The 22,196-nt window shown below is 43.0% G+C and overlaps 1 protein-coding gene across 1 annotated transcript in view; it reads left to right on the plus strand.

Annotated features, from left to right (window-relative positions):
• Positions 1-21,642, plus strand: part of LOC138662953 (oocyte zinc finger protein XlCOF6-like) — a 51,364-nt gene extending 29,722 nt beyond the window's left edge. The window contains exon 7 of the mRNA XM_069748965.1: positions 18,322-21,642. Coding sequence (XP_069605066.1) covers positions 18,322-19,991 — 1,670 coding nt within the window. The 3' untranslated portion in view covers positions 19,992-21,642. The remainder of the gene's footprint in view (positions 1-18,321) is intronic.
• The last annotated feature ends 554 nt before the right edge of the window (positions 21,643-22,196 follow it).

Raw genomic sequence — 22,196 nt, forward strand, 5'->3', positions numbered from 1 at the left:
GGGAAAACTTTGAAAGTGTCCCCAAGTGCAGTTGCAAAAACCATCAAGCACTACAAAGAAACTGGCTCACATGAGGACCGCCCCAGGAAAGGAAGACCAAAAGTCACCTCTTCTTCTGAGGATAAGTTTATCCGAATCACCAGCTTCAGAAATCGCAGGTTAACAGCAGCTCAGATTAGAGACCAGGTCAATGCCACACAGAGTTCTAGCAGCAGACACATCTCTACAACAACTGTTAAGAGGAGACTTTGTGCAGCAGGCCTTCATGGTAAAATAGCTGCTAGGAAACCACTACCAAGGACAGGCAACAAGCAGAAGAGACTTGTTTGGGCTACAGAACACAAGGAATGGACATTAGACCAGTAGAAATCTGTGCTTTGGTCTGATGAGTCCAAATTTGAGATGCTTGGTTCCAACCACCGTATCTTTGTGCGATGCAGAAAAGGTGAACGGATGGACTCTACATGCCTGGTTCCCACTGTGAAGAATGGAGGAGGAGGTGTGAAGGTGTGGGGGTGCTTTGCTGGTGACATTGTTGGGGATTTATTCAAAATTGAAGGCATACTGAACCAGCATGGCTACCACAGCATCTAGCAGCGGCATGCTATTCCATCCGGTTTGCATTTAGTTGGACCATCATTTATTTTTCAACAGGACAATGACCCCAAACACACCTCCAGGTTGTGTAAGGGCTATTTGACCAAGAAGGAGAGTGAAGGAGTGCTGCGCCAGATGACCTGGCCTCCACAGTCACCAGGCTTGAACCCAATCGAGATGGTTTGGGGTGAGCTGGACCGCAGAGTGAAGGCAGAAGGGCCAACAAGTGCTAAGCATCTCTGGGAACTCCTTCAAGATTGTTGGAAGAGCATTTCCGGTGACTACCTCTTGAAGCTCATCAAGAGAATGCCAAGAGTGAGCAAAGCAGTCATCAAAGCAAAAGGTGGCTACTTTGAAGAACCTAGAATATAAGACATATTTTCAGTTGTTTCACACTTTTTTGTTAAGTATATAATTCCACATGTGTTAATTCATAGTTTTGATGCCTTCAGAGTGAATATACAATTTTCATAGTCATGAAAATACAGAAAAATCATTAAACGAGAAGGTGTGTCCAAACTTATGGTCTGTACTGTACATAAACCCATCACACCGGTGCCATGATATATCTCTGAGCTGTGCGTGGCTGATGGCTGTAATATACATTTATTCCCGCCTGCAGGAGATGTGTTGGCTCCAGCCCTGGTTTCATGGATTCACTCCACCTCATAAATTACATTGGTTTTGATCCTAAGAAATTCAGATTACTGCACAATCTCTCCTGAAATGGGGAGCAATATTATTTTCTCTAATCTTCTGGTCAGGATTCATAGTAGCGCCAATGGTCCACCATAAATGAATGTGCAGCGCCCCAGAGTCCTGGTTCGTTGCAGTAATGTCGTTCTTCCACCAGGGGGAGTGATGTTAAGTCTGAAGGCAATGAAGGAGATCTGCTGTCCAGGTATCACAGCCACACACACACTTCACACGCCAGTCCACCAGGGGGAGCTAAGGGTTCTATTATGCCACTCCTCACATAGGGTAAAACTGGAGGGTTGGTTAGAAAGTTAGTCAGAACGAGAAGGAGACGAGAGTTCCTGGCTGGAGACCGACGAGGAAAGGTCTCCCGGTCGAACTGGCTAGGGTGATCTCTAGTCAGATCCAGACTGAAGTCTGAGGAGGAAGAAGGATACGGAGCTGCACCTGCAACCCATGCGGCAGCATCCCAAGAAAGGACACGAAAGGAATTGTGCTGTAGTCAGTGAGAAAAGAAGTCATAGCAACAGGAGTGAAACATCAGGGGGAGACCAGCTAGAAGCAGGCTGCCTCCATCTGAAGTGCAGATCCGGTGGCCAGAATACCGAGGGAGTAAAGAGCTCTATGCCATTACTTCAGAGGCTGGCAGGACAGTTAATTCCAAGTTGGCTGTCCGACCTTTATACCTAAGAAGACACAGTGGCAACTTGTGGGGGTTGGGGCATCTCTAGGGTCCCTATAAACACGCTTCAGCCCATCAGACATACGGGTTTTGTCCTATCCGCACCACCTGGGGGATAGAGAGGAGTAACATCAGTGAGGACCTTATGGTAGCTTATGCAAGTAGGGACCTACTACGTTACTGTGCACAAGGGGAAGGCTATTGAATTCCTCCTGGACAAGGGGACTCTGGATTTGCCTTCAGACCGGCCGGACTCTGCCTGCCCTGTGGTCCCTATCCTAGACTGTGGATGCTGAACCTTCAGTAAAAGGTAAAGAGACTGCAACCCTGTGTCCTCGTTATTTCACCATCCGTCATCTACACTCTGGGAAGCCCTGGGGATACACTTCACCTGAAGGAAGGTATACCATCTAGCTGCCATAACATCACCCCAGCGGACTCCTAAGCAGCGTCGGTCATCCTGACCGAATACCACAGGTGGCGTCACGAACATTATCCTATAAACTGTTGTCCTTTTATTGGACGCCCCTCAAAGGGCCATGGACTGGGTCAAGCCACTGTGACATCCCCACTGAGTACTGAAGAAGAAGGGCCCAGATCCGAGTACCCCATTGCCCTAATGTGGAGGCGATCCAACTTCAACTTTGGTTTACTGTTGTTTAATCTGTATTTTTAGTTTTCAGTTAATGAGATTCTTGTGCTCTGGGACGGGGCTGTGGGCAGGGCTTTGTGTTGCTCTGGGGCGGGGCTGTGGGCGGGGCTTTGTGGTACTCTGATTACATATTCATCGGTTTTTGCCTATGATAGGTCCCTGATCCCTCACTGACCTGCCCCCATTTTTACATAATGCATATAATAGTGTTGATATTATTGTTGATAATGTCTATAATATTGTGGCTATTGTGAGGCTTAGAAAAAAAATTACATCCAGCAAAATGACACCAGCAGCGCCTGTCCAGTATCATCTATCTCTTACTTATAAATGCTATTGCACAGGCGCCGCCATTGTCCTTATGACCTGCTATAAGCGAATACAGATGAATATGTAATAAGAGCACCACATAAAGCCCCGCCCACAGCCCCACCTCAGAGCAACACATAAAGCCCCGCCCACATCCCCGCCCCAGAGCACGAGAATCTCATTAACTGAAAACTACAAATACAGATTAAACAACAACCACAAGACGGATTTCATCACCAGGTATCAGTGTAACCAGTATAACGGCACCAACCTGACAGTGTCTGTAGTCACTGAGCACAATCCTGCTGACAGGTTCCCTTTAAGACATCTCCGCTCTGCACTATTATACACAGTTCTCTTTAAATGTGTAATATTTCTTCTTGAAACTCATCTGACAGAAAATATTGGAGCTTCCGATAGTTTAGATTGTGAAGTCACCGAGCCCCGTGCTCTAATTCCCCCAGAGAGGTTTCACCACTAGCTGCTCATTTATTACTGATGGAGACTGTTCAGTTTGAGCATTTCAGTAGATGTTATTGTCTATAGTCAGTTTTTGATTACAGTAGTGTCCAGAATACTCTGATTTATCCTCTTCCAGTTTTGTGTTCTTAATCAGGCCTCATTTTTACAATCTGACGTGTGTCACTTTATGTGGTGATAACTTTGGAATTATTCACAAAGGATAATAGAAAACAAATGGATCTTACAGATAATTTTCCAGCTTCTCACAATACCCTACATACGATTGTACACTACTCTCTGGGCACATGGCCATGTTCAGAAGGGAAGGAGCCATTTAGCTGTTTGACTGCAGATCTATCTGGAATAGTTTGCAGACACAATGTATTTGGAGCACTGTTCATGGTCAACTGGCAGCTCAAAAGATCTCCACCATGAACATGCTTGGCACTATCTTCTCTGCTTTCCATATCGCAAGGATTGCCTTGATCATCGCCCTTTAACACCATTACATGGATCTGGACTTACACTGGGACCCCTAGGCTTGGACCATGGTGTTACCTGCTATTCTGTGGTATTAGATGGCAAGAAGAATAGTCAGGTAGCTGGGTCAGAACCGGAAGGACAGAAAACAGGATCAGAAGACACAAGAGTAGTCAGTAAACGGGCCACGGTCACATAGTTACATAGTTACATAGTTATTAACGTTGAAGGAAGACTATAAGTCCATCTAGTTCAACCCATAGCCTAACCTAACATGCCCTAACATGTTGATCCAGAGGAAGGCAAAAAAAAAACATGTGGCAAAGAGTAAGCTCCACATTGGGGAAAAAAATTCCTTCCCGACTCCACATACGGCAATCAGACTAGTTCCCTGGATCAACGCCCTATCAAGGAATCTAGTGTATATACCCTGTAACATTATACTTTTCCAGAAAGGTATCCAGTCCCCTCTTAAATTTAAGTAATGAATCACTCATTACAACATCATACGGCAGAGAGTTCCATAGTCTCACTGCTCTTACAGTAAAGAATCCGCGTCTGTTATTATGCTTAAACCTTTTTTCCTCCAAACGCAGAGGATGCCCCCTTGTCCCCCTTTCAGGTCGATGATTAACCCCTTTCTGCCATTGGACGTAATATTCCGTCCATGTGGGGTGGGCCTTAATTCCCAAGGACGGAATATTACGTCCAGCGCGATTGGCCGCGCTCACGGGGGGAGCGCCGCCGATCGCGGCCGGGTGTCAGCTGCTTATCGCAGCTGACATCCGGCACTATGTGCCAGGAGCGGTCACGGACCGCCCTCGGCACATTAACCCCTGGCACACCACGATCAAAGATGATCGCGATGTGCCGGCGGTGCAGGGAAGCATCGCGCAGGGAGGGGGCTCCCTGCGTGCTTCCCTGAGACCCCCGCAGGAACGCGATGTGATCGCGTTGCTCCGGGGGTTTCCTACCTCCCTCCCTGCAGTAAGTCCCGGATCCAAAATGGCCGCGGATCCGGGTCCTGCAGGGAGGGAGGTGACTTACCAAGTGCCTGCTCAGAGCAGGCACTTGGTAACGCTGCACTGCTCTCAGACAGATCAGTGATCTGTCAGAGTGCTGTGCAAACTGGCAGATCACCGATCTGTATTGTCCCCCCTGGGACAAAGTAAAAAAGTAAAAAAAAAAATTTCCAAGTGTGTAAAAAAAAAAATCCTAAATAATGAAAAAAAAATATATATATTATTCCCATAAATACATTTCTTTATCTAAATAAAAAAAAGAAAACAATAAAAGTACACATATTTAGTATCGCCGCGTCCGTAACGACCCGACCTATAAAACTGGCCCACTAGTTAACCCCTTCAGTAAAAACCGTAAGAAAAAAAAAAAAACGAGGCAAAAAACAACGCTTTATTATCATACCGCCAAACAAAAAGTGGAATAACACGCGATCAAAAAGATGGATATAAATAACCATGATACCGCTGAAAGCGTCATCTTGTCTCGCAAAAAATGAGCTGCCATACAGCAACATCAGCAAAAAAATGAAAAAGTTATAGTCCTCAGAATAAAGCGATGCAAAAATAATTATTTTTTTCTATAAAATAGTTTTTATCGTATAAAAGCGCCAAAACATAAAAAAAATGATATAAATGAGGTGTCGCTGTAATCGTACTGAACCGAAGAATAAAACTGCTTTATCAATTTTACCAAATGCGGAACGGTATAAACGCCTCCCCCAAAAGAAATTCATGAATAGCTGGTTTTTGGTCATTCTGCCTCACAAAAATCAGAATAAAAAGCGATCAAAAAATGTCACGTGCCCGAAAATGTTTTCAATAAAAACGTCAACTCGTCCCGCAAAAAACAAGACCTCACATGACTCTGTGGACTCAAATATGGAAAAATTATAGCTCTCAAAATGTGGTAACGCAAAAAATATTTTTTGCAATAAAAAGCGTCTTTCAGTGTGTGACGGCAGCCACTCATAAAAATCCGCTAAAAAACCCGCTATAAAAGTAAATGAAAAAAATGTATTTATTTCCATTTTCCCATTAGGGTTAGGGCTAGGGTTAGGGCTAGGGTTAGGGCTAGGGTTAGGGTTAGGGCTAGGGCTAGGGTTAGGGCTAGGGTTAGGGCTAGGGCTAGGGTTAGGGCTAGGGTTAGGGCTATGGTTAGGATTAGGGCTAGGGTTAGGGCTAGGGTTAGGGTTAGGGCTAGGGTTAGGGCTAGGGTTAGGGTTAGGGCTAGGGTTAGGGCTAGGGTTAGGGCTAGGGTTAGGGCTAGGGTTGGGACTAGGGTTAGGGCTAGGGTTAGGGTTAGGGTTAGGGTTGGGGCTAGGGTTAGGGTTAGGGCTAGGGTTAGGGTTAAGGCTACAGTTAGGGTTGGGGCTAAAGTTCGGGTTAGGGTTTGGATTACATTTGCGATTGGGATTAGGATTAGGGGTGTGTCTGGGTTAGAGGTGTGGTTAGGGTTACCATTGGGATTAGGGTTAGGGGTGTGTTTGGATTAGGGTTTCAGTTATAATTCGGGGGTTTCCACTGTTTAGGCACATCAGGGGCTCTCCAAACGCGACATGGCGACCGATCTCAATTCCATCCAATTCTGCATTGAAAAAGTAAAACAGTGCTCCTTCCCTTCCGAGCTCTCCCGTGTGCCCAAACAGGAGTTTACCCCAACATATGGGGTATCAGCGTACTCAGGACAAATTGGACAACAACTTTTGGGGTCCAATTTCTCCTGTTACCCTTTGGAAAATACAAAACTGGGGCTAAAAAATAATTTTTGTGGGAAAAAAAGAGATTTTTTATTTTCACGGCTCTGCGTTATAAACTGTAGTGAAACACTTGGGGGCTCAAAGTTCTCACAACACATCTAGATAAGTTCTTGGGGGGGTCTAGTTTCCAATATGGGGTCACTTGTGGGGGTTTCTACTGTTTAGGTATATTAGGGGCTCTGCAATCGCAATGTGACGCCTGCAGACCATTCCATCTAAGTCTGCATTCCAAATGGCGCTCCTTCCCTTCCGAGCCCTCCCATGCGCCCAAACGCTGGTTCCCCCCCACATATGGGGTATCAACGCACTCAGGACAAATTGGACAACAACTTTTGGGGTCCAATTTCTCCTTTTACCCTCGAGAAAATACAAAACTGGGGGCTAAAAAATAATTTTGAGGGGAATTTTTTTATTTTATTTTCACGGCTCTGCGTTATAAACTGTAGTGAAATACTTGGGGGCTCAAAGTTCTCACAACACATCTAGATAAGTTCCTTGGGGGGTCTAGTTTCCAATATGGGGTCACTTATGGGGGGTTTCTACTGTTTAGGTACATTAGGGGCTCTGCAAACACAATGTGACGCCTGCAGACCATTCCATCTAAGTCTGTATTCCAAATGGCGCTCCTTCCCTTCCGAGCCCTCCCATGCGCCCAAACGCTGGTTCTCCCCCACATATAGGGTATCAGCGCACTCAGGACAAATTGCACAACAACTTTTGGGGTCCAATTTCTCCTGTTACCCTCAGGAAAATACAAAACTGGGGGCTAAAAAATTATTTTTGTGGGAAAAAATTTTTGTTTTATTTTTACGGCTCTGCATTATAAACTTCTGTGAAGCTCTTATTGGGTCAAAGTGCTCACCACACATCTAGATAAGTTCCTTAGGGGGTCTACTTTTCAAAATGGTGTCACTTGTGGGGGGTTTCAATGTTTAGGTACATCAGTGGCTCTCCAAACGCAACATGGTGTCCCATCTCAATTCCTGTCAATTTTGCATTGAAAGGTCAAACGGCGCTTCTTCCCTTCCGAGCTCTCCCATGCGCCTAAACAATGGTTTACCCCCACATATGGGGTATCAGAGTACTCAGGACAAATTGTGCCACAACTTTTGTGGTCCAATTTCTTCTCTTACCATTGGGAAAATAAAAAATTGGGGGTGAAAAGATAATTTTTGTGAAAAAAAAATGATTTTTTTATTTTTACGGTTCTGCATTATAAACTTCTGTGAAGCACTTGGTGGGTCAAAGTGCTCACCACACCTCTAGATAAGTTCCTTAGGGGGTCTACTTTCCAAAATGGTGTCACTTGTGGGGGGTTTCAATGTTTAGGCACATCAGTGGCTCTCCAAACGCAACATGGCGTCCCATCTCAATTCCAGTCAATTTTGCATTGAAAAGTCAAATGGCGCTCCTTCCCTTCCGAGCTCTGCCATGCGCCCAAACTGTGGTTAACCCCCACATATGGGGTATCAGCGTACTCAGGACAAATTGTACAACAACGATTGGGGTCCATTTTCTCCTGTAACCCTTGGTAAAATAAAACAAATTGGAGCTGAAGTAAATTTTTTGTGAAAAAAAGTTAAATGTTAATTTTTAAACATTCCAAAAATTCCTGTGAAGCACCTGAAGGGTTAATAAACTTCTTGAATGTGGTTTTGAGAACCTTGAGGGGTGCAGTTTTTAGAATGGTGTCACACTTGGGTATTTTCTATCATATAGACCCCTCAAAATGACTTCAAATGAGATGTGGTCCCTAAAATAAAATGGTGTTGTAAAAATGAGAAATTGCTGGTCAACTTTTAACCCTTATAACTCCCTAACAAAAAAAAATTTTGGTTCCAAAATTGTGCTGATGTAAAGTAGACATGTGGGAAATGTTACTTATTAAGTATTTTGTGTGACATATCTCTGTGATTTAATTGCATAAAAATTCAAATTTGGAAAATTGCGAAATTTTCAAAATTTTTGCCAAATTTCCGTTTTTTTCACAAATAAACGCAGGTAATATCAAAGAAATTTTACCACTATCATGAAGTACAATATGTCACGAGAAAACAATGTCAGAATCACCAGGATCCGTTGAAGCGTTCCAGAGTTATAACCTCATAAAGGGACAGTGGTCAGAATTGTAAAAATTGGCCCGGTCCATAACGTGCAAACCACCCTTGGGGGTAAAGGGGTTAAAAAGATCATCAGAAAGGTCTTTGTACTGTCCCCTCATATATTTATACATTAAAATAAGATCACCCCTTAGTCTTCGTTTTTCCAAACTAAATAGCCCCAAGTGTAATAACCTATCTTGGTATTGCAGACCCCCCAATCCTCTAGTAACCTTGGTCGCTCTTCTCTGTACCCGCTCTAGTTCAGCTATGTCTTTCTTATACACCGGAGACCAGAACTGTGCACAGTATTCTAAGTGTGGTCGAACTAGTGACTTGTATAGAGGTAAAATTATATTCTCCTCATGAGCATCTATGCCTCTTTTAATGCATCCCATTATTTTATTTGCCTTTGTAGCAGCTGCTTGACACTGGCCACTGAATATGAGTTTGTCATCCACCCATACACCCAGGTCTTTTTCATTGACGGTTTTGCCCAGAGTTTTAGAATTAAGCACATGTTTATACATCTTATTACTTCTCCCCAAGTGCATGACCTTACATTTATCCCCATTAAAGCTCATTTGCCAGTTATCAGCCCAAGCTTCTAGTTTACATAAATCATCCTGTAATATAAAATTGTCCTCCTCTGTATTGATTACCCTGCAGAGTTTAGTGTCATCTGTAAATATTGAAATTCTACTCTGAATGCCCCCTACAAGGTCATTAATAAATATGTTAAAAAGAAGAGGGCCCAATACTGACCCCTGTGGTACCCCACTGCTAACCGCTACCCAGTCCGAGTGTGCTCCATTAATAACCACCCTTTGTTTCCTATCCCTGAGCCAGCTCTCAACCCACTTACACATATTTTCCCCTATCCCCATTATTCTCATTTTATGTATCAACCTTTTGTGTGGCACCGTATCAAAAGCTTTTGAAAAGTCCATATACACTACATCCACTGGGTTCCCTTGGTCCAATCCGGAACTTACCTCTTCATAGAAACTGATCAAATTAGTCTGACATGAACGGTCCCTAGTAAACCCGTGCTGATACTGGGTCATGAGGTTATTCCTCTTCAGATACTCCAGTATAGCGTCCCTTAGAATGCCCTCCAGGATTTTACCCACAGTAGAGGTTAAGCTTACTGGCCTATAATTTCTGAGTTCAGTTTTTGTTCCCTTTTTGAATATTGGCACCACATTTGCTATACGCCAGTCCTGTGGCACAGACCCTGTTATTATGGAGTCTTTAAAGATTAAAAATAATGGTCTATCAATGACTGTACTTAATTCCTGCAGTACTCGAGGGTGTATCCCATCCGGGCCCGGAGATTTGTCAATTTTAGTGATTTTTAGACGCCGCCGCACTTCCATGAAAAAAAGTCATTTAGCATATTGGCTTTTTCCTCATCCTCATCCACCATCTCACCCAGACTATTTTTAAGGGGGCCAACACTATCATTTTTTAGTTTCTTACTATTTATGTAGTCAAAGAATATTTTAGGATTATTTTTACTCTCTCTGGCAATGAGTCTCTCTGTCTCAATCTTTGCTGCCTTGATTTGCTTTTTACAGAATTTATTTAATTTTCTGTATTTATTTAATGCCTCCTCCCTACCTACTTCCTTTAATTCTCTAAATGCTTTCTTTTTGTCACTTATTGCGCCCCTTACAGCTCTAATTAGCCATATTGGTTTCCTCCTATTTCTAGTATGTTTATTCCCATAAGGTATATACTGTGCACAGGTCCTATCCAGGATGCTAATAAATGTCTCCCATTTTCTTTGTGTATTTTTGTGTCTCAGGATATCGTCCCAGTTAATTGCACCAAGATCCTCTCTCATCCGTTGATAATTTGCCCTCCTGAAGTTTAGTGTCCTTGTAACCCCTCTACTACACATCTTTTTAAAGGATACATGAAAACTTATTATTTTGTGATCGCTATTTCCCAAGTGACCCCCAACTCTTATATTTGCTATGCGGTCTGGCCTGTTGGTTAATATTAGGTCTAGCAGTGCCCCCCTTCTTGTTGGGTCCTGAACCAGTTGTGAAAGGTAATTGTCTCTCATAGTTGTCAAAAACCGATTACCTTTGCTGGAACTGCAGGTTTCTGTTCCCCAATCTATTTCCGGGTAGTTGAAGTCCCCCATAATAATGACTTCTCCTTGAGTCGCAGCTTCATCTATTTGCTTTACGAGGATATTCTCCATTGCTTCCATTATTTTTGGACATTTATAACAAACCCCTATCAGTAATTTATTATTTTTTCCCCCTCCCCTTATCTCCACCCACAGGGATTCTACATTTTCGTTAAATTCACCTATATCACGCAGGATGGGTTTTAAGGATGATTTTACATACAGACACACCCCTCCCCCTCGCTTATCTGTACGGTCATTTCTGAACAGGCTATAGCCCTGCAAGTTAACAGCCCAGTCATGGCTCTCATCCAGCCATGTTTCAGATATCCCCACCATGTCATAATTATGCTCCAACAACATTAATTCTAATTCGCCCATTTTGTTGGCGAGGCTTCTGGCATTAGTATACATGCACTTTATGTTCCTCTCTGTACTTCTATTTCTTAAATTATTAACTGTTCTAACCCCACCCCCCATGCCACCGCCACCCCCATCTTCCTTATTTGTGCCCAGGTCTCTATCTGCACTATCTTCCCCGCCTATAAAATGAATACCCTCCCCCCCAATTCCTAGTTTAAACACTCCTCCAACCTTCTAGCCATTCTCTCCCCCAGCACAGCTGCATCCTCCCCATTGAGGTGCAGCCCGTCCCTAGCGTAGAGCCTGTAGCCAACTGAGAAGTCGGCCCAGTTCTGCAGGAACCCAAACCCCTCTTTCCTACACCAATTCTTGAGCCACTTATTAACCTCCCTAATCTCCCGTTGCCTCTCTGGCGTGGTACCGGCAGTATTTCGGAAAATACCACGTTGGAGGTCCTTGCTTTCAGCTTGCAGCCTAATTCCCTGAAATCATCTTTAAGGACCTTCCACCTACCTCTACCTTTGTCATTAGTGCCAATGTGTACCATGACCGCTGGGTCCTCCCCAGCCCCTCCCAATAATCTGTCCACCCGATCAGCGATGTGTCGGACTCGAGCGCCAGGTAGGCAGCACACCGTTCGACGATCCCTGTCTTTGTGACAGATTGCCCTATCTGTTCCCCTAATAATTGAGTCGCCCACTACCAGCACCTGTCTGGCCTGCCCTGCTCTCCTATTTCCCTCCTTACTGGAGCAGTCACTCCTCCGGCTGTCAGAGGACATGCCTGGCTGCAGCAGTGCTACCCCTTTACTGGCACCCCCCTCATCTGCCAACTTAGCAAACTTATTGGGGTGTGCCAGATCAGGACTAGCCTCCCTGGCACTCTTCCCTCTACCCCGCTTCCTAACTGTCACCCAGCTTCCTACTTCACCATCCTGCAGCTCCATCCCACCACCCCCCACCTCATCTGTCCCATTGAGCGTCTGCTCCGTGAGCAGAAGACTCCTCTCCATATTGTCAATGGATCTCAGTGTTGCCAGCTGCACATTTAGAGTCAGAATCTGGGTTTCCAAATGCACAACGTGCTCACATCTCGCACAGCAGTATGCACCCTCGATCGGCTGCTCAAGGACTGCATACATGTGGCAAGATGTGCACTGGATAGCATTAACAAGAGTGGAGCACATTTCCTAATGGGGATTGCACCAGACAGAACAGTTCAATAAAAAAAAATAAAAAATAAATACAAAGTATTAATAAAAATCAGACAGCAATTCAGTAATTCCTCCCTTGGAAACTCCCTGAATCCAAAGTCACTGAATCACAAGTCACACTTACCACCGTTCACACTTACACTCAGCTCACACTCAGCTCGCTCACACTTGCTATGCTGAAGATTTAAAGATTTTTTTTTTCTAGTTCCCTTTACAGCAAGCCACCTTGCTGTCCAAATGCACTTCCAAAAAGGAAACAAATACAGAAGCCACAAGCTGAGCACAGAGGACTGAACCAGAGGAGAACAACGCTGTTTCTGGCAGATTCCGGCCGTGTGCTTTGAGCTTTAAGGTACCTTCACACTGAACGATATCGCTAGTGATCCGTGACGTTGCAGCGTCCTGGATAGCGATATCGTTGTGTTTGACACGCAGCAGCGATCAGGATCCTGCTGTGCCATCGTTGGTCGGAGCAGAAAGTCCAGAACTTTATTTTGTCGCTGGATCTCCCACAGACATCGCTGAATCGGAGTGTGTGATGCCGATTCAGCGATGTCTTCACTGATAACCAGGGTAAACATGGGGTTACTAAGCGCAGGGCCACGCTTAGTAACCCGATGTTTACCCTGGTTACCAGCGTAAACGTAAAAAAAAAAAAACACTACATACTTACATTCCGGTGTCTGTCCCCCGGCGCTGTGCTTCTCTGCACTGTGTAAGCGCCAGCCGTAAAGCAGAGCACAGCGGTGACATCACCTCTGTGCTTTCCGGCTGGCGCTCACAGTCAGTGCAGAGAAGCACAGCGCCGGGGGCCAGACACCAGAATGTAAGTATGTAGTGTTTTTTTTTTTTTTACGTTTATGCTGGTAACCAGGGTAAACATCGGGTTACTAAGCACGGCCCTGCGCTTAGTAACCCGATGTTTACCCTGGTTACCAGGGGACTTCGCATCATTGATCACTGGAGAGCTGTCTGTGTGACAGCTCTCCAGCGACCACACAGCGACGCTGCAGCGATAGGGATCGTTGTCTAGATCGCTGCAGCGTCGCTAAATGTGACGGTACCTTTAGTAGGGTGTGGTACTTTCCAATTGGCTGAAGTAGGGAGCAGATTACTCCAGCTGGACAGCAGGAACAGATCCCAGATGAGATTGGACACACCATATGCTGAAGCCCTAATATGACTAAATGACAGAAAACCAGAATAGTCGAAATCCTCATAAAGTGATTCCATTTTATAAATTAATTCACGGAGGGTTATAATCTGTACATATGTGGTCAAAATTGTTGGTACCCCTCGTTTAATGACGAAAAACCCACAATGGTCACAGAAATAACTTGAATCTGACAAAAGTAATAAGAAATAAAACATCTATGAAAATGAACAAATGAAAGTCAGACATTGCATTTCAACCATGCTTCCACAGAATAAAAAATAAATTAAAACTCATGAATCAGGCCTGGACAGAAATGATGGGACCCCTGAAAATTATGTGACAAAAGGGACATGTTAAATCGTGGTGTGTCCACTAACTAGCATCACAGGTGTCTACAATCTTGGAATCAGTGAGTAGCCGGTATATAGGGCTACAGATACTCACTGTCCAAAAAGAGTTATTTCATAAAATAACAGTTCATTGAAAACCTGATATTACACGAAAAGCACAAAAAAATCATGATAAAAACAGCTTATCAATGACAAGGCACATAGAGAGCTTCTGTGTGAAGGACACAAAAACAGTGGCACTGAGAAAAAGCAGGCTGGGCAAACAGGTCATAAATCTCCACCTCAATAAACTTCAATGCAATAGCAAAAAAGTGCATAGTGCAAATAAGGTGCAAACATTATACCAATTATCCTAAAAAGTAGAGGGCTTAATATAGCTTAATGTGGGAGAGTATACATCACTCTAAATAAACTCATTAGCCAAATATCACTGCCCTAGGGATAAAAGCGACACTCAAAGTCCTGCGTACCCATGTTGCCTGTCAGCATGCGTCCAAGGCAGCTCCGATCAATCTGTATTTATGCCCAATAAATCTACAGCAATCAATTTAAGGACACTATATTTAAATATGCAAATCCCAGCCGAAAATGCTGGAAAGAGAGTAGTAGTGTCTTTGGATGCCCATAAGGCCTTTGTGTGGAATGGAATTACTTGTGGTCTGTTTTGTTGTGCCTTGGGTTCGGGCCTAAGTTTATATCTTGGGTGGGGTTGCTATACTCCTCTCCAGTGGCAAAAATTAGAGTAAATAATACATTATCTGATAGTTTCTCATTGCATAGGGTACAAGGCAGGGGTGCCCATTGTCTCCGTTGCTATTTGCCCTAGCCGTGGAACCCCTGGCCGCTAAAATAAGGGATGCACGATAGCTAAAAGGATTTGTCTATCGAATGAAGGAGGAGAAGGTGTCTTTGTTTGCCGACGATATTTTGTTATTTTTGGGAGACTCGGGAGAATCTGGATAACGCAGTGGCATTAATTGAGGAATTCGGGGAATTTTCTGGACTCAAAATAAATTGAGACAAATCGTGCATTATGCCCATTTATGAAGTAGAAAGGGGTACTGGGGAGGTGGAAATGTCAGCAAAATTGAAGGTAGTTTTGAAATTTAAATATTTGGGGATACAAATCGCCCTCCCTCTGACGAGGTTTAAAAAACTTAATATAAGACCTCTGTTACAAAAAATACGGACCAAAATTTCGGCGTGGAATAAATTACATCTTTCTGTAATTGGAAGAGTGAACCTTTTGAGGTGCGCATGGAGGTATACCGTGGGGTTATGCCTCTGTAGCGCACACCAAAAGGGGAGGTGTCACGATATTGTATGAAATATCATATAAGTTTAGTTTCTCTTGTCAGCCCAGGATGTGGGCTAAAAAAAACCCTTCCCTTTCACTCAGGCAAGACCTTGCCTTGCCAATGTATGTGGGGGAGTTTTATTGAAGAGAGGAATTTATGACCGGCATAGCTGCATTGGAAAGCTTTGCCATCTAGAACTGGATTAGAAGACTCTAGAATCCATGAGGGTCCTTTGTTCTGCTATTGTAAGATATTAGGCAAACGATTTAAGATAGGAGAATAATAAATACATATTTGGAATCTCCCTCGGTGGATCTGTCAACCGCTGTAAACATGAGCTTCTAACTCCATCAGGTAAAAAAAGTTTGGATTTCTCTGTAATTATGCATCACAAATAGGACATATTTGATCTCATTAGAATGCCCACGTTAATACGAGATGAATGCTGGGTTTGTTATGATTATGACATGTTCTGTAGCAGAGATACAGCCATTAGAGTAACTTGTGTTAGAGTTACCAAGACTGAAGAAAGAGGAGGGCGATCTTAACTCAGCCCTTTCTGTGATGTCACAGGCTGCAGGTTATAAGTTTCTGGCAGGCTTCCAGCAGTCAGTTTTTTACCTGAAGAGCCCTGACTGCAAGTCCTAATGCACTGGGACGTATGGGAACTCCACTAGCCTGGTTGCCTGCAATGCTCTGAACACATGTAAGTGTTGATTTCTCATGTTATTCCCTATTTTTTTATAATTACCTTGTACATATTTGCAATTGTCTCCTTTTGTAACATCCTTGTAATATTTTTCTATAAACACTGCCTAAACTTTACGGAGTATAATATTTAATACTAGTTCGTTCTTCCTGTTCTAAAAAGTACCCCTGTCTCCTGAAGGGAATTACGCTACTGTTTTGGGTTAGCTTCGGACCCGTTTAATCGAAGCTGGTGGCAGCAATACCGTGTGCAGGCGTTTGGGTGTCAATGTAGCGAATGCTGTGTTGATAATTATTGTTCCTGCCTGAGCGGGAGTAATTTATTGCGTCGCTGCAGCGTGCCCAATAGCCAGTACATAACAGGCAGCCTTTCTGGTGACTAATCACCCTAGGTGCAGTACCTAATCTGACCTGACAGAAAGGGGGGCGCCAGAGAGCTGCAAGGTTTAAGTGGAACTGTAAGCGGGATACACATAAATCCCTGCAGTTCGTGGTATATTGAAGAGCAGTGGGATACCTAAAATAAGCCCCTGCTGTAAACTAAGAGGTCAATAGCCTTGTGTGTGTTTTTTTTTCATCGCATTGTAGCAGTGGAGGGATAGCTAAGATAAGCCCCCTGCACATGTGATAGCTGTCTGTTGGCCTAAAGTCACCCCGATCCGTGACGTAGGGGTGACGGTCACGGTGTGAATCCGTGACATATTGGTGGCAGCGGTCAGGAATCTCTGGGGTTCATGACAGATTTGGACTTACACAGAGACCCCTAGGCTTGAAGCCAAGTGTTACCTGCTGTTCTGTGGAGTAAGATGGGAAGAAGAATAGACAGATAACCGTGTCAGAACCAAGAGGCCAGAGAAAATACTAACTCAGGAGACATAGGAGTAGTCAGTAAACAGGCTGGGGTCACAACAGGAAACAAATACACAAGCCAGGAGCTGAGCACAGAGGACTGAACTAGAGGAGATCAAGGCTGTATCTGGCAGATTCCGGCAATATGCTTCAAGCTGTAGTAAGGTGTGGTGCTTTTGAAGTCCAACTCTGATTGTCCAAGGTGTTGGCAATCTCAGACGGACATATTGCATATGCTTTGGCATTGTCCCAGATAGTCCTCCTATTGGATTGTAGTGTTGAACTGCATTGGAGTGGTGTATGGGTGCGTTATCCCTAGGGATCCGTTGATATGTATTTTAGGGTATGTGGAGGAAATATTAACTGACAATACGACAAAAATTGTAATTGCAAGATTATCGTTTGCTGCAAGTAAACTGATTGCAAAATATTGGGTTAGAGAGGAGCCTCTGTCCAGACGCGAATTCATTGCTCAAACGAACCACATAACTGAGCTTGAGAAAAGCATTTACACCAGGAGGGACGAGCTAGATTTCTTCCATAAATTATGGCAGCCGTGGTTGGATAGGATTAATGTTATACCAGTATATAGTATTATAGAATACAACTTATGGTAAACTGGAACTCTGTTTGATATTGTCAACTATGGACGAATTATTGTTTGCTCCTGATATCATCTCCATCGGGGGGGTTAATTTACTGTAAAACATAAAATGAGTATGAATGAACATGTGATCTGTTGTAAATCTTGTTATCGTTAATACAAATTTATCTGATAAAAAAATGTTTGGTGCTTTCCAATTGGCTAAAACAGGGAAGAGATTACTGCAGCTGAATACACACACACCTATACTGCCAGACTGGATGGTACTACAGATACCAGGCACCCTAATCTTAGTGGCTGGGAAGAGCCTGCACCGCTAAGAGCTTCTGGTTCCAACCCCACCTCTGTTACTTGCATCGCCTGCAGAATTAGTAAGCCGCGTCTGGTGTCCGAAGCAGACATTGCAGGAGCAGATCGCAGAGGAGATGGGGCACACCATTTGCAGAATCTCTAATATGACAAAATTGCAGAAAACCAGATCTGATGAAATCCCTATAAAGTGACTCCATTTTGTAAATTATAACCCTCAATAAATTAATCTATAGAAATAGTGACTATTTTGACTGCACTGCAGTTTCCAGATGTTGGAAAGTGAAAATTGCAAATATCCAAAGTTATTACCCAACACATAGTGCCCAGATTGTGCTTCAGGAGATACACATGCCATAAAATAAGTGGTTTCTTCTCACTATAGTACTGCCAAAAGCATGGATGCTTAATGTGGTTTTGAGCACAGTCTAGTAAACTGTCATTGTCTTTGTGAATAATTTAATAATTTTGCATAACTTGCCATTTTTACAGACCGTTTATGTAGAAATGTTCAAAAATATAGAATTCAAGGATATTTTTTCTAAAATAACAATTGGTTTTATTCTTGGCAGATGACCGTACCAGGAAATCAGCAGGACAGCTGACATCTTCAATGTTTAAATCAGATAATCTTGAGATCCCACAGGATACAATTGAAGTGAATGCCATTACTCCAAATATACCTTCATCCCTTCACAGCAAAGATCTGTCATCTGATCATTTGGAACAGGTCCTGTCTTCTGATTCATTACCGACTACTAAGGAAAATCAAAGTCACAAAATAAGCATTAAAAATCAAACTGCACCTAAAACAATGAAGACATTTTCATTTTCAGAATATGGAAATAGTTTTCCCCTAGAAAAGTCATTTCTCAAGCAACAAAAACTTCACAAAGCAGACAATAGATTTTCTTGTTCCAAGTGTGGGAGATATTTTAACCAGAAATCAGATTTTGTCAGTCACCAGAGAATTCACACAGGGAAGAAGCCATTTTCATGTTCAGAATGTGGGAAATGTTTTATTCGGAAAGCGCAGCTTGTTACCCACCAAATAACTCACACAGGAGAGAAGCCTTTGTCCTGTTCAGAATGTGGGAAATGTTTTCTAGATAAATCGGGTCTTATCAAACATCATAGATCTCACACAGGGGAGAAACCTTTTTCATGTTCAGAATGTGGGAAATGTTTTATTCGGAAAGCGCAGCTTGTTACCCACCAAATAACTCACACAGGAGAGAAGCCTTTTTCCTGTTCAGAATGTGGGAAATGTTTTATTCGAAAAGTGCATCTTGTTACCCACCAAAGAACTCACACAGGAGAGAAGCCTTTTTCCTGTTCAGAATGTGGGAAATGTTTTAACCACAAAGCGAATCTTGTTATTCACCAGAAAACCCACACAGGGGAGAAGCCTTTTTCATGTTCAGAATGTGGGAAATGTTTTAACCAGAAAGCGAATCTTGTTAGCCACCAGAAAACCCACACAGGGGAGAAGCCTTTTTCATGTTCAGAATGTGGGAAATGTTTTAACAGGAAAGCGAATCTTGATAGCCACCAGAAAACCCACACAGGAGAGAAGCCTTTTTCCTGTTCAGAATGTGGGAAATGCTTTAACCACAAAACGAATCTTGTTAGCCACCAGAAAACCCACACAGGGGAGAAGCCTTTTTCATGTTCAGAATGTGGGAAATGTTTTAACAGGAAAGCGAATCTTGATAGCCACCAGAAAACCCACACAGGAGAGAAGCCTTTTTCTTGTTCAGAATGTGGGAAATGTTTTCTAGATAAATCAGGTCTTATCAAACATCATAGATCTCACACAGGGGAGAAGCCTTTTTCCTGTCCCGAATGTGGGAAATGTTTTAACCACAAAACGAATCTTGTTAGCCACCAGAAAACCCACACAGGGGAGAAGCCTTTTTCCTGTTCAGAATGTGGGAAATGTTTTATTCGGAAAGCGCAGCTTGTTACCCACCAAATAACTCACACAGGAGAGAAGCCTTTTTCCTGTTCAGAATGTGGGAAATGTTTTCTAGATAAAGCATTTCTTGTCAGACATCATAGATCTCACACAGGGGAGAAGCCTTTTTCCTGTTCAGAATGTGGGAAATGTTTTAACCAGAAATCGAATCTTGTTAGCCACAAGAAAACCCACACAGGGGAGAAGCCTTTTTCCTGTTCAGAATGTGGGAAATGTTTTAACCAGAAATCGAATCTTGTTAGCCACAAGAAAACCCACATGTGATGTGCTGCTGTAGTGCAGTATAGAGCAATCTCCACCAGGGGGTGCTGGCTAAGGAAAGGAGGTTGCACACACAGCGCAGCAACACTGAGCAACAACACAGGTGTCACAGGTAACGAAAGGGACATGAAACAAGCCAAGGTCATACACGGAGATAGCAGCGCGGTACAGAAGGGGCGAGCAGAGAATCGTCGGGGACAAGCAAGACGTCAGAACCTACCGGGAACGTGGTAACCAAAACGTGAGACGGAGATGGAGTCGGGGTACAGGCCAGAGGTCAGAACAAGTCATAAACGGGTGTAGGCAGTCAGAGGCAAACAGGAACACAATAACAGGGATCAGGTCAGGAGCTCAAACCGTGCAGCATGAACTATAGCTGACACTGGCCCAATGGATGCAGAGGACTTAAATAGTTCAGCCAGCTCCAGGGTGAGGAAGAGAGGATTAACTCCCACATGACCAGTCCAGAGACAAGAGAGCTGAGCATAATCTCAGAACTGGATCATGACACCACACAGGGGAGAAGCCTTTTTCCTGTTCAGAATGTGGGAAATGTTTTAACCAGAAATCGAATCTTGTTAGCCACCAGAAAACCCACACAGGGGAGAAGCCTTTTTCATTTTCAGAATGTGGGAAATGTTTTGTGAAGAAACCATCTCTTTCTATCCACCAAAGAATTCACACAGGGGAGAAGCTTTTTTAAGTTCTTAATTGTTTTTACATACAGTAGTCACATACAAGTGCTTCTAACTAAATTAGAATATTATCAAAAAGTTAATTTATTTCAGTTCTTCAATGCAACAAATTAAACTCTTAGATCACTCTGTAATGACTAATATATCTCAAGCGTTTATTTCTGTTGATGACTATATCCTATAGCCAATGAAAACCCAAAAGTCATTATGTCAGTAAATTAGAATAAAAACACCTGCAGTGGCTTCCTAAACGTTCAAAAAGGTCCCTTAGTCTGTTTCAGTAGGCTCCACAATCATGAGGAAGACTGCTCACTGGGCAGATGTCTAGAAGGCAGTCATTGACACACTCCAGAAGGAGGATAAGACACTGTAAAATATTAGTAATTCAATAATAAAAAATATAGATTACTTAACATATGCAGGTTCTAACTAGCAAATAGATACTCTGTATATTGAGGGACTGAGTTATTCTGAGGATTTTGGCCGATACGTCTGTTCTCTGTTTGTTAGAACTATAGGGCTTTTGTCAGAACTGTCAATATGTGGCTATTTGGAGATAGTAAATGGTTCATAAAGGTCACAGGCTATATGCTTAAGCATTTCAAAATGAGGTAATGTACAAATAACTAATATGCATATTCCGCAAGTTACTAGTGTTCTTCTAATATGGTAGAGGCTATGAACATAGCGGCAGATCATCTTATGTTGTTATGAGACAGGAAAAATAGAAACCAATGTAAGTCTATGGGTCAAAATAGTATATAAGCCGACCTAACTCTTGTTCAGGAGATCTCTCATACTTTAAGAAACTCCAACCCGGACCACATCAACTTCAAGACCATATGCAAGAACCACTGAATGCTTGTTTTCTCTTTTATAATCTAATACTTATTTTTGGGTGTTATGAACTTACTTTTCTTCATTTTTGTAATCACTTTTTGAATAAACATTACACAAGATTTGTTTTATCCACACAATTCAATATTGTTCTCCTTTCTATCCTCACTGTGCTCTTACTTTAAAAAAAAAAAAAAGTAAGAAAGTGTTATTTTTTCTAACATTTTGGGGAGCCCAGCCAAATCTGATTTTTGTGCTATTTTGGGTGGATTCCTTTTGATTGCACACAGGTGGAGGAGAGCTCTGCTAAACACCTGTTGTTCAAGGTGCAGGAATTCCACTATTTCATGTCACAAGGATCAGACAGAGCCTACAGAGGAGTGAAGATTTGTGTCCCCAACCATAAAGAGCTACATGTGTCCCATCCAGACGGAGGTCTGAGGATTTCAGTAAAGACACAGAGGACCATCCATTGACGGTTGGATCAATCCAATAGAGGAAAAGACATTCCATAGGTGAGAAAATGGATTTTATTCATGATTATTCTAAGAAAAGTAATATAGAGTTTAAGTTTGTTCATAGCCATACAGATGCACAATTATGGTCTAGTTTGTATAGCCAATGTGAAGCAGAGAATCTTAAAATTGATGAGAGGTTTTTCTCAGTAAAACAAGTT

This window comes from Ranitomeya imitator, chromosome 2, assembly GCF_032444005.1.
Source record: "Ranitomeya imitator isolate aRanImi1 chromosome 2, aRanImi1.pri, whole genome shotgun sequence".
Lineage (NCBI taxonomy): Eukaryota > Metazoa > Chordata > Amphibia > Anura > Dendrobatidae > Ranitomeya > Ranitomeya imitator.